The following is a 15,950-nucleotide window of genomic DNA, read 5'->3' on the forward strand; positions in this document are numbered from 1 at the left end:
GAAATTTCTTCTCCCACCTGCCAGAGGCCCAAGGGCGTAGGGTAGTGGGGAGGGCCATGGCATCCCCAGGTTCACAGGTTTCCTCCAGGGTCCAGCCTCCTTCCCCAGGGCAAGAAACCACTGTGGCCTCCCGTGCCCAAGCTGGCCTGCGTTCTGTACCTCCCTGACAGATGTGCCTCCCTGGACTCCCCTCCCCCAAACACTGGCAGCTGGGGACAAACCTGGGGAAAGAGGGGGTGCCACCTCAGCCCTGTCCCAGCCTCCCCCATCCACCAGCATGAGCACGTGGTGGCATCTGGGACACCTATCCCCACCCGTCCCCAGGAATAGTCACTGCTGTTTCCACTGGAGGTGGGCTTTATTACTGTCGCCATCATGTGAAAAGAGGAAGACAGCACCCATTCCCACGCCTCCTAGACACTGTGCACCAACAATTGTCTGCTGGGGTTAGCCCGGAGCTGTCCCCAACCCCCGGGGTCAGAGCATCCACAGGTGCTGAGCTGGCCCAGGAGACCCCCACCCTGCTGACTCTGCTTGCCTTGTGTCTGCACAGGCCTCTACCAAACTCTCCCACACAATTAGTGTCTTAAATATATGTACATGTATATATTTCAACACAACTGTGTCAGTTATAAAATTAAAACTGACCACTTCTCCTTACATTATCTTCACAGTAGCTGTGCGGAAGACAACAAATCCAGTGTTGATAGCTCAGGGCAGGCTGCCCACCCCAGCAAAGGGAAGTTCCCCCATGGAAACCACTGGGGGAACCAGTGCCGCGGCCACATCTCCGTGCTTGGGCGACAGTGTAGCTGCCCATCTGCGGCGTGCCGGGTTGGCTTGGGCCTTGCCATGTGCTAGACGCATGGACACACACACACACACACACACACACACACCCCCGATTATGGAGCACATCACACCGAGCCCTTGCAGAGGTAGGGGCTAGGGCCCAGGACAATCAGAAGCAGGCCCCTCCCCCAGCTGTCTTGAGACCAAAGCCATCCAGCGCCTCTGAGCCCGGGGGCATCACCTAGAAGCACTGGGCTCCCAGGCTGGCACCCAGCACACCAGGAGCCCAGGGCATGTGGGAGATGCACTAGGGATGGTCTTTCACTCCAGACCAGGTTAATAAATATGACATCCAGTGTTGTCAGGAGAAGAGAAAATAACGTAGACTTGGCTGCACTCTGCTGTCAAGGCCATTCCCAGCCACAGAGGAAACATCCCAGGTGGTCTCCAGGTGTCCAGGTGGCTCTGCACCTGCTGACCCCCAGAGGCCAGTGAGGTTCTGGCAGCAAGATTTGCTTAATTAGGCAGGCAAAGCAGGGCGACCTGAACCAACGACATGTGCGGGGGTCGTGGTCTTCATATTCTATTCATGTGCAAGGAGTGTCAGTCTAAGGCTGTGGATGGAGGCCAGGGTGCTGCAGGCCAGGGTGCTGCGACTCCCACTCCTCGCCTGCCCCTACCCCTGATGCCATGGCCACTTTCACCCATGCCTCGCCGTGGGGAAAGGAAGGCCCGCAAACCCTGCCCTTGGCGGACAGGGCAACCTTTGCCTCTGCTCAGTCAGTGCATGGAAATGCCCACAGCTCCAGGGAGACCCTCTAGCAGGCAGATTGACCTTCAAGGTAAGGCCCACGGTGGCCCAGCAGCAGTACAGAGCTCAGTGGCCCAAGCCCCACCCTGGGGGATGCCCAGAGGCGTCCTAGACCTGCACTCAGGCAGAGAAGCATGTGGCTGGGCAGCCACCAGCAGACATCTGGCCGCCTCGGGAGGCTCTTCCTGGGTCTAAAGAGAATCCAGTTCCAAATTCCCACTTTCTCTGCCCAAAGTTACAGTGTGGTCATAATTGCACTCTCTCATGGACCCACATCGCACCCAAGTGACAATGACACCACAGCCACTCAGCTTCTAGCTGGCTCTACTTCTGCTGCCTTAGGATCCCTGCTGGGGCTGCACCCCCCCCACCCCGAGACACCAGCTGTGCCCAGATGGCCCCTGCTGGCACTCACTGTGCCCCAGGCCTTCCTGGCAGGGGTTCCTGCTGCCACTCCCCAGGAGTGTCCTGTTCCCTCCCAGCGCCCCATCGGGATGCACACCAACAACTTTTCTGACATGTGACTAATTCACCTAGCGTGGGGCCAGGCTCATGAAGGCCTCCCCAAGCCTGCCAGATAGGTGGTCAGGGAAGTCCCGGGCCGGGAGATGATGTGCCATCTCACACGGAGAAACCGGGGCAGAGCCAGGTGCTGGTTGGACACCCCTCAGAACTTCGCTGGAGGGGACGGGAGAGGAAGATAGTGTCATAGCCTAGGCAGGGCACAGCCTGGGGGGCCGGAATGAGTTGGGGAGTGAGGGGAAAGAGGCAAGGCGGGAGGAAGGCTGCCCAAGTCACCAAGTCTGAGGCCAAGTTCCGGGAAGCCGCAGCATTCTCCCTGCCAGGCGGGCGGAGCCATCCGGCCCGAGCAGGGACCTCCACCTGGCCAGGCTTCACACCCCATGCAGTGTCCCACCTGGGAGGGCCCATCCCTTCCCTTCCACCCCACCCTCAGGACCCACAGGGATGCATCACACCAGAAGGGATTTGACGAGGCCACAGTGAAACTTGCGGACATGGCGGTAGAGGTCCCCAGACTGCGTGAACCGGCGGTCACACCACTGGCAGGCATGCGGCTTCTCTCGAGTGTGCACCACGGTGTGCCGGCTCAGGTTGTGGGAGTACTGAAAACTTTTGCCACACTGCACACATGTATACGGCTTCTCACCCGAGTGTGTCCGTTCATGCCTCTTCAGTGTGTATGTGCACGAGAAGGTCTTCCCGCAGAGCGGGCAGGTGGGTGCCGCGCCCTCAGGGGAGAGCCGGGCCCGGGTGCTGTCTCGCTCACGGAAGTGGGCGCTGAGGTGCAGCTGCAGCACGTGGGAGCTGGGAAACAGCTTGCTGCACAACGGGCAGATGCAGAGGGGCCCACGAGGCCCCAGCTCGTCCTCACTCGCCAGTCGTCCTACATCCAGCTCCAGCTCCCGGCTGCCCTCTCCGCTGCCAGGCAGCGGCTGCAAGCCCACCACCGGGCCCTTGGCTGCAGCAACAGGACGTGGCTTCGGGGGGCTGTGGGTGCTCCTAGAGCTGCTGCTCTCCTCCTGTTCGGACAGTGAGTCCCGCTCATCCTTCACCAGTGGCTGGGCCCCTGGTTGCACCTGGCTGCAGAGAGGTGTCTGGAGGATGCACGGTGGGTGGACCCGCTCCTGCCTTGGGCCAGGCTTCAGCGACAGGTCCAGGACCTGGTCTGACTCTTCTGGGACCTGGCAGGGAGGAGGCCCAGATGCTCGAGGAGGGAGGGCAGCCTTGACCCCAACCGGGGGGAGCTTGGCCTTTCGGGCAGCTGGGCAGAGGTCCGCGGTCCAGACAGGCCAAGGGCACAGTGGCTGACCAGGTTCTGCCCCTGGGGCAGGGTTCCCTGGGTCCAGACTTCGGTCCTTCTCCTGGAGCCTGCCCTTGCAGACCTTGACGATGTCATACATGTGCAGGTAGCTTGCGGCCGCCAGGACGTCCTCGACAGGCAGGCTGCGCAGGTCCAGGCGGCCCTCGTACATGAAGTCCAGCAGGCGGCCGAAGGCGGGCGCCGTGACGATGTCGCAATTGAGCCGCACCGTGTCGCGACTGCCCGCGGGCCGGTCCCTGTAGAAGAGGTGGAAGTAGACGCTGCACGCGGCCAGCACTGCACGGTGGGCTGGGAAGCGCGCGTCGCCCACCAGCACGGTGCAGTCGCATAGGAAGCCCAGCTCGCGCTGCTGCCTCAGGCGGCCCAGCAGCCGTCCGCCGTGCTCAGGGAACTCCATGCCGCCGCCGTCATCACCTGGGCACAAACGGGACGCCCGTCAGCGCGCCTGGAGACGCCTGCGAAGCGCCCTTCCCAGCTGCAGGCAGCGCGGAAAGAGCGGCGCGGGAATGACGCGCACAACCGCCCGTCCGGAGCAGCCGCGGGCACCTGCCCCGAGCAGGAAAAACTCGATCGAAAGTAAACAGTAGCCACTCCGCCGCGGGGGCGGGTCCCGGGACTCTGGCGCAGGGGCCGGAGCCGCGCAAACCTGCGCGCGTCCCCGCCGGGCGCTCCTGAACTTCACTCCCGGGCGGCCCCTCGCTCGCAGCGTCCCCGACGCCCCGGTGGCTGCGCCGCCGCCCGCCCCACGCCTCCGCGCCGCCTCCAGCTGCCGCCCGGCCCACCAGATGCCGCCGCCGGCGGCCCCATTTATGGCAGCGCGGCCGCGGGGAGCGGGCCGGCGGGCGGGGCGGGCAGAGCCGGGAGCCCGCCCCCCGCGCTCACCTCCGCCGCCCCGTGCTCCTCTCCGGTCGCTGCCCGCGCCGCGCGCCCTCCCCAGTGCGGCCCTGGCGCTCGTGGAGCTGCGGGCAGCGCGCCCCGGCGGGGAGGGCGCGGGGACGGCGAGGGCGCCGGGCGGGGCGCGCTCCAACTTGGCTGGCCCAGCGCCGCCCGCCAATCGCCCCGCCCCGGAGAGAGCGAAACTCGGGGCGGGGGCCGGAGGGGGCGGGCCGAGCTACTTCCCGGAGCGGCGGAACCGCTGAGGTCACTCTCGCCCCCCCTTCCCGGCCGGGCCCCGCGCGCAGCCAGCAGGGGCGCTGGGGTGAGAGGGGGGTTTAGGGCACTGCGCGGGGGCTGGGGGTCTCTCGCGATACTTGGCGCGTTGGCCTGGGTCCCCCACCTCCCAACCTTTCCAGGCATGGGGTCCTCACTGCGCCAGTCTGCAAAGGGAACCCTTCCGAGGGTCTGCTTCTATCCCAGCGCGCGTTGGGCAGTCACCCAAGGGTAAACCCGGGACCCCGGCCTCCTGCCACCTCGCAGGGCGCCGGCCTTGGGATGGGGTAGGGGGTGCGTGGATTGGGGGTCGTTAATTTTGCAAAGATGACACCTCCTTCTTCCTTGAAAGCCTCTTTTTGAATTTAATTCAGCTGGGACCCTCTTCCAAACATTCAAGCAGGATCTCGATCCTGGAGTCCAGAACGGGGACTTCCACCCTCTCCACAGACCCCAGCCCAGCGTCTATGGGGGATCCAGCGCAGAGAGGCACGGAAAACGGGCACCTCCCAGCAGACATCGTGGCATGGCGGGGACAAACGCCATAACAGAGGGAGTCGGAAGCCCTCCAGAGCCCAGGGTAGACAGGAACGTGTTCAAAGAGGAGGAGACTCCGGACAGGGGCTGGCATGGGAGTGGGGGTAGGGAGGAGTGGGGGAAAGTGTTCAGGGCAAAGAAGCATTGAGAAGATGTGAGGGGGACGCCTGCTTCTGGGACAGGGAAGTCGCCAGAGAAGTAGAGTGTGTTTGTCGGGGCCAGGGTCTCTCCCCGGCAGGTGGAGCCTTTTCCCAGGGGCGCAACCTGGGCTGCCCTTGACTGAGCAGGTTTCAAGGTACTCTAGACCACCCGATCATCTTCACAACAGTCCCATTAACTAGATGCTCTTATTTTTTATACCTTTTTGATGAGAGAGGTTAGGTAAGATACCCAGGGCCATATATTAGGCAGTAAGTCACTGAACCAGGATTTGAATTCAGCCAGTTTCATTCTGCTCTGCCTTGGAGTCTGGGAAATGGAGGATGTAGTGGAGGAGTCACCCTGGCCAAGGCCCTGCAGTGGGGTGGGGGTGGTGCTGGAAGAGGGGCTGGATCACAAAGGACAGGACCCAGCCAGGTATATGTGTGCAGGAGGAGTGGAGCCCACAGTGGGATCTGAAGTCTGGGAAGGAAGGCCTCGTTGTTATACTAAAATATCATTCCTTGTTTCACTGGATGGCCTGCATCTTTATTTCCTAAACCTGGCAACTGCAGCTTGGACCCCTGGAATGACACTGCACTTACAGCCACTGAGACCAGCTTAGGGACAGCAGAGGCCTGGCTCCCATCGCTGCTGGCCACCCACCCTGAGGACCCCTTCCTGAGGAAGGCCAACTCCCCTCCCTCCACCCATTTAAATAATCATCTGCCTTGCCCCGGCCACCAGCAGGAATAGCTGAATTCAAGTAAGCTAAGGGTGAACCCAGATGTGACTGCTCCCTTCCTGCCCTGCCTAGATCAGAGCCCTGCCCTGGCCCCTCCCAATCTTGAGCACGACCAAACCTTTAACCTCTTTGAACCTCAATAACCCTCATCTGCAAAATGGGAATCAGAGTGCATCCCGGGGTCTTTGTGAAAATTAACTAGAGGGCCTGGCACTCAGCAAGCTCTCAGGTTCTGGAATGTTCTTCCCCAAAGAACCCTTCACTGGCTTCTCTTCATTCCTGTCTCTGCTCAAAGTCCACTCCTTAGTCAGGGTGGCCGTTCCTGCCCACCTTAGCTAAGCTCCCTCCCAATCCCTTGGGCTGCATACCTTCCTCTCCAGCCCATTCTTGGTGTCCTGTGATTGTGGGATATCCCATCTCCTTCCAAAAGGGAAGGGCTGTTTTGTTCACTTGGTGCTTAAAAGTTGACAGGATGCAAGTGGGTGTTCAGTAAATGTTTGTTGAGTGAATGCATGATGGTTGCTTCTGTGAGTGATAACCAATGGTCCCACCATCCCCAATCCTGACTCCTCTGTGGCAGCAGTTCAGCCCTGCCTGCCCACACCCCCAGCCGCTGAGCCTTCAGAGCAAGTAGGGGTGGCCTGCCACCCTGGGGCTCTGGGCAACAGGCTGACAGCTCCCCACTCTAGGCTGGCAGCAAACACCCTAGCCTGCCCTGCCTGGCTGGCGGGACAGAGAGAGCCTGGACACTTAATGGGGGTTGTGGTACACAAGGAGGGTCAGGATGCTGTCTTCGGGAGCCCAGGGTAGGACCTGGAAGGTGGGCCCAGCTAGGAATGGGTTAGAGGAGGGGGAGTGGACAGTGGGAGAGAAGCTCCTTGTGCCTCTCAGGTCGGGATGTCTGGGTTCAGGACCCTCCTGCCCCATGCTGATCAGGGAAGGGGGGCTGTCCCAGGCAGAGAGCGCCCAGAGTTGGTACTGGGATCCTGGCCAGCCTGCAGTCCTCAGAGCCCCTGTGACTGGCTGAGTCTCAAGTGTAGAATGACAGGACACTGTCACACGGCCACTGTCACGGCGGTGGTGGTTCAGGCAGACCCTCTCCAGACATAGGCGGCCATCTGGCCTGTGAGCTGTCCTGGGGCCCCACCCTGCAGCTGCTGCCGGGACCTACACAGCCCAGGGCCCTGGAGTCCTGCCCCCGGCCAGCAGCTGCAGAAGGTGACAGGGCAGGAGGCCCCTGAGCTCTGGGAGGAGGCAGCCGGTGGGCCCTCCCCTGGTGCAGCAGTTTTAGTTGGAAACATCTGGCCACAGAGCTCCTCAGCAGTCCCAGCAGCAGCCATGGGACTGGGTTCTCTCCTGGCCATTCTGTCTGGGGTGGGAGGGGGTATTCTCGAAGAGAGGACTCTGCTTTCCCTCTGGGAGGCCAGAGGAGAGGGAGCTGGCCCTGCCCACTGGGAGATCCCCGTCTTGGGGAGGGCAGTTCACGCCAAGGTGAAGACAGGACTGGAGTGTGGGGCCCACAGCGGGTTGCAGGCACCAGCGGATGCCAGGGCACCAGGCTGGGAAGAGTGGGAGGCCTTCTTGGAGACAGCCAGTGCAAAATAAGCAGGAGGTCCGACCCCTTCAAGAACAGCCCGCGGTGTCACTGCCTCTTCCATGAGAGGGTGCCCTGCTCCCTCCCACACCCCGCAGCCTCGGCCACTTGCTGGCCTCCTCTCATGGCTCTCTCATCCTCTGCTTCCTCCCTGAATTCCTTCCTCTATCCTTGCATGGCAGAGCCGAGGATGGTGGGCGGATACCAGGAACTCTTCCAGGGGGAGCAATGGGCAGGTGGGACAGTCCCAGAGGGAGCCCCAGGTGGCCCATGGTGCAGGTTTGCTGGGTGAGAGACAGACACCAGACGCCCGGGCTCTGGGGGCAACCCTTGGGTCAGGTATCCCACCCAGGCGGCACAGACCACTGGGCCTCTGACTTGGCCCCCTGGAGGTCGGGCCCTTTCTGGGGTTACAAAGTCTGAGCTGGGAGGGAGCAGAGGTGCTCAGGGGAGAGGCAGGAATGGGGAGTCCCCTGCCTGAGGAGCCAGTGCCCCCATGCAGCGGGAGAGAGTCCTTCTCTTGGTCAGCCCCAAGAGGCAGGGATGAAGCCCCAGTTTTGGCTGCAGACTCTGTCCTGAGCACTGGGCCGAACCTGCTGCCTCTGTCTACATCTCCTCCCACCCCCTCCCCTGCTGCCAGCTGAAGTCACTCAGGCTGAAAATAAAAATGCTCCCCCCACCCCAATACTTAGCCTCAGGAAGGTTAACTCACAAGAGTCCCTCTTTCACAAAAGGGTTATTATCAACTGTGGGCCTCTGGAATGGGGGAGGGGCAGTTGTTGGAGGAACTTCTGGCTGGGAAGGGGTCGGGGTGGCAGTCACCTGCATCGTCCTGTGAGTGTGCAGGAGAAGGGGGTCTGTGTCCCATTCACTCACTCCATACCGGGGCCATCTGCCTCCCAGTGGACTTCGGACTGGGTGTCGGGGCTGACCAAGTCCACCCAGCAGGGAGGGTCCTGGGCTCTCAGCTGTCACAGCCCACCCTAGACACCGCTCCTCCTCTGTCTGGTGTCTGCTCCCAGCTCAAGGTGGGACCCAGGCAAGGTGTGCCCCTCTTCTCCCACTCCCCAGCAAAGTCTCCCTTTTGTGAGTGTAGCTGCCAGTACCTAGGTGAATGGTTGAGTCCCCTCGGAGCCTTCCCGCTCCTTGGAGGCACACCTCCAACTGACCTCCGCACTTCCCCCAGAGGCACAAGGTCCTGGGATTGGGCCTTTTAGGACACTCTTGGCCGTCCCCTCCACGCCCCCCAGAGTGGGGCAGTGCATAGGTGGGGCACGGCCTGAAAGTCAACCTAACCCACCCCCGCCCCGCGCAGTGGAGGCAGAAGTCCGGGATTCGTCCCTGACCGGTCTCGGGCCTGGTCTAGTAGGGTCAGGGCAGAGCGAGTCCAGAAGCGCCGGGTCACTTTACAGATGGGGAAACTGAGGCCAGAGAAGGCGTGGCCCCGGGACGGGCTGGCTGGTGGCCGGGCTCCGTTAGCGGCCCAGCCCAGGCCCTAGGCCGCCGGGGGCCGCCCCTCAGCCCGGCCGCGCGCTTCCCGGGCGCGCTCCGCCCTCGCCGCGGGCCCGGGCGGCCGCGCGGTGGGGACGCCCCGGGCGGCGGAGGCGGATGTGGGCGGGCGGCTCCGGGCGCGGGGCGGGCGCGGGGCGGGGAGAGGGCGGGCCGGCGGCGGCGGCAGGACCGAGCGCGGCAGGCGGCCGGCCCAGCGCAGCCAGCGCGGCCCGAAGGACGGGAGCAGGCGGCCAAGCACCGAGCGCCGGGCACCGGGCACCGAGCGGCAGCAGCACGCGAGGCCCGGCCCCGAGCAGCGCCCCTGCCCGCCGCGGCCTCCAGCCCGGCCCCGCCCAGCGCCGGCCCGCGGGGATGCGGAGCGGCGGGCGCCGGAGGCCGCGGCCCGGCTAGGCCCGCGCTCGCGCTCGGACGCGGCGGCCCGGTGAGTCCCCGCCCGCCGCGGCCGCCCGGGCCCGGATTTCCTCCCCGCGGGCCGGGCCGCTTTGTTCCCGGCCGGTCGGGCCGGGGCGCGAGCCGCGGCGCCGCCAGAATGGAGGAGCGGGAGCAGGAAGTGGCCGAGCGGGCCTGGGCGGGGAGGGCGCGGGGCGCGCGGGCCCGGCCAAGGGAGGGCGGCCCCACGCCGGGCGCCGGGGGTGCAGGCTGCCGGCCCCAGCCTCCCTCATGACCTTGGGGAGGCCGCTCCACCCGGCGAGGCCGAGGCCCGGGAGAAGGGGCGCTGCCGGGCCTGGGGCTGGGGCTTGGGGTGCCCCTGCGGGCCGTGGGGCTCCCCGGGCGTTGGGCCAGCGAGACAGCCGGCGGAGGTGCCCCGGGGTTAGGAGAAAGGCTCGCCGCGGCCGGCCTTCAAGTTTGTGGGAGGGCCCCGGAAGGAGACTTCATTTCCCACGGACAAAAAGTTGTACGTGGTGGCGGGGTACCCAGGCTAGCCACAAAGGACTGACCCTCCTGGGCCCCGGAACTGCTTCCTGTCTTGGGTGGGCCCTGGAGGTCCTGCCTGCTCGTCCCAGAGGCCGAGGCTTAGAGGGCAGCTGGGGCTTGCCCCTTAGATTGAGTATCCTGGGGCGCTAGCGAGCCTTGGTCCTGTCGGGACGGCCCCTGAGTGCTGCTGTGGTAAGCGGGGTTGGCTTGGGCCCCTGCTCTGTAGCCAGAGGCCGCCCCACATTCACTCCTGGGTCTCTTGGCCTTGCTCCAGGTGGCCACTTCTTGACTGCTTTGAGTCCCTCATCCAAGCAAAGGGCGGAGTGCATTGGTGGAGGCCCGGTTCCCTCTCCCCGGAGCTGTATAGACTTCTCATACACCAGGGTTCTGGAGGCAGATGGAGGAACCCTTTCGAAACACAGATTATTTTTTTTTTTTTTAAGTTGTGACTTAAATAATAACAGTAGCAAGAATATGTGCTTATGGTAAAGGCAGGTGGCAGGTACGGAGGCTGTGGGAAGTTGGGGTCCCTCCGCCTCCACAGGCAGCCCTGTACTGGCCTGGTGTATACGTTTCTGTGCAGACGTACACCACCCTGTGTGTGCACAGATGTATTTTTACACATGGCTCTGGACAGCTGTCTGACTCTGTCAGCAGCAGGCCTTGGAGGGGCGCAGGCCCTGGTGGGGGGTGGGGGGACATCCAGAGGTCTTTGAGTCCAGCCCTCTGCCTCCAGGCCACGCCCACTCTGTCGTCAGAGCCCCCTGTGCCTGAGGCGTGCGCGGCTGGGAGCCCTGCCCTCAGGTCTGGCCTGCTTTCCATCCTGCTGAGTACTTGGGGCATTTCCCTCTTTGAGCAAGGTGTAGTCTTCCCTGTCCTGGCATTAGACACGAGGCAGTGGGCCTTCCTGCCATTCTAAATGTAGCTTAAGACAGTCAGTGCAAAGCACCCCTCTGTGGGTGTCCAGCCCAGGCCTCAGGAGGCCAGAAAGGTTGCCTGGCGGGAGAGCATCTTGGCTGACTGTGGAAAGACCCATGTTGGGGTCCATTCCACAGAGGTCGTCAGGTATCTCTGCCTGGCCTGGAGGTCCCAGAGAGGACCCTCCTCCCCTCAGGAAGGCCCGTCTGGAAGGGTAGCAGAGGACTGCTCACAGGAAGAGCATGCCAAGTGCTCTTTCTCAGGATGCCAGGAGTTGGTGATGTGGGAACTGGGTTTTGAGGGATGCCTAGGAGTTCATCTATCAGAGGGGAAATGAGGAAGCCATGCAGGATCAATGGATAAAGTGTGCTCAGGTGAGGGCTGGCTGGTGGGCCACTGCAGGGTAGGGGCCTGTCCAGTGCTCCCCCACTTACTTGCTGCCTCCCGACTGCTGTAATTATGGGTCTGTAACCACCCTGGACTGGGTGCTCCTCACTGACCGACTTGTCTGAACCTCTCTTTGTCTCCAGCGCCCAGCACTGGGCCTGGCAAAGCCAGAGACGCCTGGTACACGTTGGCCAAATGAATGAACCAGATTCAGACCGGCAGGGGCGCTGTGGTTTAGGAGGGGCCTGGGGTTTCTCCCAGGAGGTTTTTGGGCTCGCCCTGGAGGGCTCTGGGCTGCCGTTTGCGCCAGTGGCCTGCCTCCTGGTCCAGTCTTCTTCGTGTTTGAATTTCTTTGCTTTCCTAGTCTGGGGAGCAGGGAGGAGCCCTGTTCCCTGTCCCAGGATCCATGGGTAGGAACACCATGGACAGGGAGAGCAAACGGGGCCATCTGTCACCAGGGGCTTAGGGAAGGCAGAGCCAGCCTAGGTCAAATAAGTCTCAAAGGGACTGCCTGGAGGAGGCAGCCTGTCAGCTGGTGCATCAGGTTAGGCAGGCTGGGAAGGCCTTTTGGGGATGGGGATGATTTGTCCAAAGGCTCAGGGAGGTGGGAATGGGGAGGTGAGCAAGGCAGCAGCTCTCAGGGCCAGGTTGTTGAGGGGAGTGGTGGCAGGGGCTGGGGACTCAGCCTAGAATGAGGAGAGGCCCAGGTCCAGGGAACTGTGTTCAATTACATGGATTTTACACTTGGCAGCCATGAGTGTTTTGGGGGGAGGTAAGGCAGGCCGGCAGTTGGGGGTCAGAGAGCCTAGAGGGATGGCAGCCCACCTGGGAAGGCAGGTGCAGGTGGAGCCCCCAGGCACGTGCAGTGGGTCTCCGACTCACCCTGGGCGAGGAGCTTCCCTTAGCCTGGCATGGCCTCACACTCAGCTTCTTTTGCTTCTCCCAGAGGCTGTGGCCAGGCCAGCTGGGCTTGGGGAGCGCCAGCCTGAGAGGAGCGCGAGAGCATCGTGGAAGCCTCGGGCACCATGAGCGACGTGGCTATTGTGAAGGAGGGCTGGCTGCACAAACGAGGTTGGTACCCGCTGCCCAGGCTGGGCCTGGGGAGGGAGGGATGGGGGTGGCCCCAGGGTCTGTGAGTGCCTGTGCTCAGGCCTGCTGGGTGGGAGGGACTGCCTCCCCTGGGAATCCTGGGCTGGCCTAGGGTGAGTGTCCGGGGCCCCATGTCTTCCCATGGCATGGAGGGCACGGCCTCGGGGAGGCCAGGAGGATGAGGCCCCGTGCAGGGCTGGCCATCTGAATGGCTTCCTGGTGCGGGCCCTGGCAGGCGGGGGAGCTGCTGCCAGCCTCTCTCCTGGCTTTCCTGGAAGGCGGCGAGGACACTGGGCTGTTCCAGGGTCTGGCACGCTGGCGGCCCGGGGCACTGCCCAAGGGCTCCTGAGGGCAGGGCAGGGCTGCTTGGCTTGGCTTGGTGCCTGCTTCAGGCCTGAGCTTTGGGGGTGGGGGGAATCCGTAACCGCCTGGGCGCAGGGCATGTTTGCCTTGGAGCTACAGAGCTGGCTGAGCCCAGGCCCCCCAGCCCCTGAGTCCCCCTCCTCACTCATTTGGCCTTGCAGCCTATGGAGGGGGTGCTCCCCAAGAAGCCTGGCCAGGAGCTGGTGGGATGGAAGCTGGGGATATAGCCCCACCCCTTCCAACCCTGTGCAGGCCCTTCTGCCTTGCCCACCCTCCATTGCTCAGGGGGGTGCAGTGGAGGCTGCGTGGCTGTTTTGCTCCTCTGTCCTGCTGGGGTAGGCTTCCTATTCAGGTTCAGGTCCTCTGGCCGAGTCACTCTCTCCTGCCCCAGGCGGGATCTGTCTGCCCTCTCCTGACTTCTTTTTCCAGACTTGTTCCCTGCTAAGTTCTAGTGATCTCATGCCAGCAGCTCCCCACTTTACGTATACCCTTTAGCAGATGGGTTTCACATCTGGTAGTGGAGAGACCCCAGACACAGCTGGAGCAGACAGGGAGGTGTGGCAAAAGTGGGTGTCACAAGATGGGGCATTGTGGGATGTATAGGAGCTCACAGAAGAGCAGACATGAGGAGCTGCAGGAGCCTGGGGTTGGGGTGAAGGAGTGCCCAAGATGAGATGCTGGGGGATCAGGGGTGTGGTTGGCTGTGTGTTTGGAGCATTCGAGTTGGCAGCTACCAGTGATGTCACGCGGGGTCTCAAGATGAAGACAACGAGGCTGCAGAGGCCTGTAATCCATGGGGAGCTTCTGGCGCGGCTTCCCCCGAAGGCCTCCTGCCCCAGCCTGCCTTCTCCATCCCCTCCTGTGTGCTGTCCCCTACTTGTTCCCCAGGAGTCCTGCCACCTGTGCCTGGAGGTGCTCTGTTACCTCATCTCCCAGCCCTCTTTGGTGTCAGGGACCCCCCCCCAACCGCCGACCCTGGCCCGGTTCCTCTCTGTGCCACACACAGTCTGCTGCCTGGGGCCGCTGCTTCTTAATCCTTGGCAAATGTTTGTTCATTGATAGACTGTTGGATTTAGGGTTGACCCAGGAGATGTCAGGGCCTTGACTGCCCAGGGGCCCAGGCCCCGGTTACTGGGGTGCCCGTCAGCCAGCTGGGCCCAGGCGGGAGTGCTCCTCCGAGGCCAGGGTGATTTTCAGGTTGCTGCTGCTGTCGTGCCTTCGGGAGGGGCCTGGCAGGGGCGGGGCATCAGGCCCAGTGGGGTGTCCAGAGAGCTGAGTTTGAACCCTGGTTAGCCACTCCATCACCATGTCCCTTTCCAAGGGCAATTTCATTGAGCTCCTTGGGCCTCAGTTTCCCCATCTACACTAGAGAGCAGTAGTGGGAGAGAGACCTGGTGGAGTGGAGAATGGCTTATGGGGGGCCCTGAGTTGGGGTCCAGCCAGCCTCAGCAGCCTCCGGGCTCTGTCACCTGACCCCTAGCCTCAGGCCAGGAGACAGGGTCCTGTACCTCTACCCCTGGCTCTTCCTTCTCCATCCCCAGTGCAGTGGGCGCTGAGGATGGAAGGTGGCGTGGGTATGACATATGCCCTTGGCAGGCATAGCCCCTCTTGTTGCCGAGAGCAGGTGGGCGTCCACCCACATAGCTGGTCCCTGCTTGCGGAGGAAAGCCTCTTCTCCAGGGCCTGCCGCATTTCCCCACTCCCGTCCCCGGGTCCCCTGTGTGTTGCAGATGTGCTCTGCCACCCTGCTGGCTGGGACAGCCCTACCCATAGCACTGGTTGGAGGTACCAGCTGCCTCCCTGTCCCCAGCAGGGCTGTGCTGGGCTGACCCCACCCCTGCTTCACAGTGCTCAGGCCTGGCTGGGGAGGGACGCAGTGACTGTCCTCCAGGCCCGGCCGCAGCCCCTTGCAGACGCCCTGTGCCACTCCCCGCCATTCCTTGCTCCTGCAGGTTAGGGTGCTGTCCTGGAGGCTGGCCCACACCTGTCCCCTTTGCCAGGACTCCCCACGGCCATGGCCTGGGGCACTTTGGTTCTCAGCTGAACCCCCAGGTGACAGTCCCACCAAGGCTACTTGGGCTGGCCACACATCCCGTGATGGTGCCTTCAGGGGTGATGTGGTCATCGAGTTGAGAGGGGATGGGTGTGCCCTGTGTGTGAGGGGCAGGGTGGCAGTGTCTGCCAGGCCAAGGCTCCTTCTCCTGCCCCTTGGGAGGTGGGCGTCGTCTCTGGGGAGTGGCCCAGCCTGCTTTCTGTTGTTCTGATATGTGTGCTCTGGGTCAGAGGAGCTTCAGAGATAGAAGGGACCTGGCACGGGGACACAGGAGTTCTGACTACAGGCCTGTGTGGACCTGTGGCTGGACCCAGGCAAGGCTTCTGGGTCTGCGCATCTAACAGGAAGATGGTTCCTGGAGGGTGAGCTCAGGCTGTTAAGGGCAGGAGCTAGCGAGGAGGCTGGTGGGACCTATAGGGACAGGGGGCCAGATGTCCCCTACTGTTTCGGCTGTCTCGCTGGATAAGCAGCCACAGCTCAGCTCTGGCCATTGGTGACCTGGTGGGCTCAGTGTTGCTCAGATGTTTGCGTTTTCAAAGATTTGTTCTGTTGTGTGAAGTCTCCGGATTTTTGAAGGTTGACAATTTAAAAAAATCATCCCTGGGCCAGGGCGCAGGTCTGGCTGAACTCAGCTTCCAGCCTGCAGTTTTCCTTCCTTTGATAGCTCCGTGCCAGGCTTTGGCCAGAGGCTGTGTGGCTCTTTTGAGGTACTTTTTCCCAACGGCTTGCTCACCTTGCCCGCTTGCGCCAGTGCTCCTGGGGCCATGCACCAGCCTGGCTACAGCCCAGCCCCATGGAGAGCTGCCCCGGTGCAGCTCCCGGCCTGGGGGCCTGTCCTTGTCCACTTGCGGTTGTCTTCCTGAGCGTCCCCCCGTCCACTTGGCCGGACCAAGTGGGTCAGTAGAGGGCCAAGGCGGGTGGCCGGGGTGCTGGGACCCAGGATGAGGGGCTCTGGGCTCTTGAGAAAGGGCTGGGCCTAGGCCAGGAGTGGGTGCCAGCCACAGGGGCACCTCCTGGACTCCCTCAGGCTGGTCACTGAGAGGGAGCTCGGGGAAGAGCCGCAGGCCTGGCTGCCTTCGGCAGGCTGTAACCCAGCAGGCCAAG

General features: G+C 63.0%; 2 protein-coding genes across 2 annotated transcripts in view; one reads left to right on the top strand and one right to left on the bottom strand.

Moving 5' to 3' along the window:
- Positions 1-339: 339 nt before the first annotated feature.
- Positions 340-3,940, bottom strand: ZBTB42 (zinc finger and BTB domain containing 42). Its single transcript, XM_050798433.1, has one exon. It carries the CDS (start codon positions 3,841-3,843, stop codon positions 2,575-2,577), a length of 1,269 nt encoding a protein of 422 aa, XP_050654390.1. The 5' UTR covers positions 3,844-3,940; the 3' UTR covers positions 340-2,574.
- A 3,011-nt stretch (positions 3,941-6,951) lies between these two features.
- The window catches only part of AKT1 (AKT serine/threonine kinase 1), a 28,082-nt gene continuing 19,083 nt past the window's right edge, over positions 6,952-15,950 (top strand). Inside the window, exons 1-3 of the mRNA XM_050798417.1 lie at positions 6,952-6,963; positions 9,316-9,542; positions 12,288-12,412. Of these exons, the coding sequence (XP_050654374.1) occupies positions 12,367-12,412 (46 nt within the window). The 5' untranslated portion in view covers positions 6,952-6,963; positions 9,316-9,542; positions 12,288-12,366. The remainder of the gene's footprint in view (positions 6,964-9,315; positions 9,543-12,287; positions 12,413-15,950) is intronic.

The sequence above is a fragment of the Macaca thibetana genome, chromosome 7 (genome assembly GCF_024542745.1).
Source record: "Macaca thibetana thibetana isolate TM-01 chromosome 7, ASM2454274v1, whole genome shotgun sequence".
Classification (NCBI taxonomy): Eukaryota; Metazoa; Chordata; class Mammalia; order Primates; family Cercopithecidae; genus Macaca; species Macaca thibetana.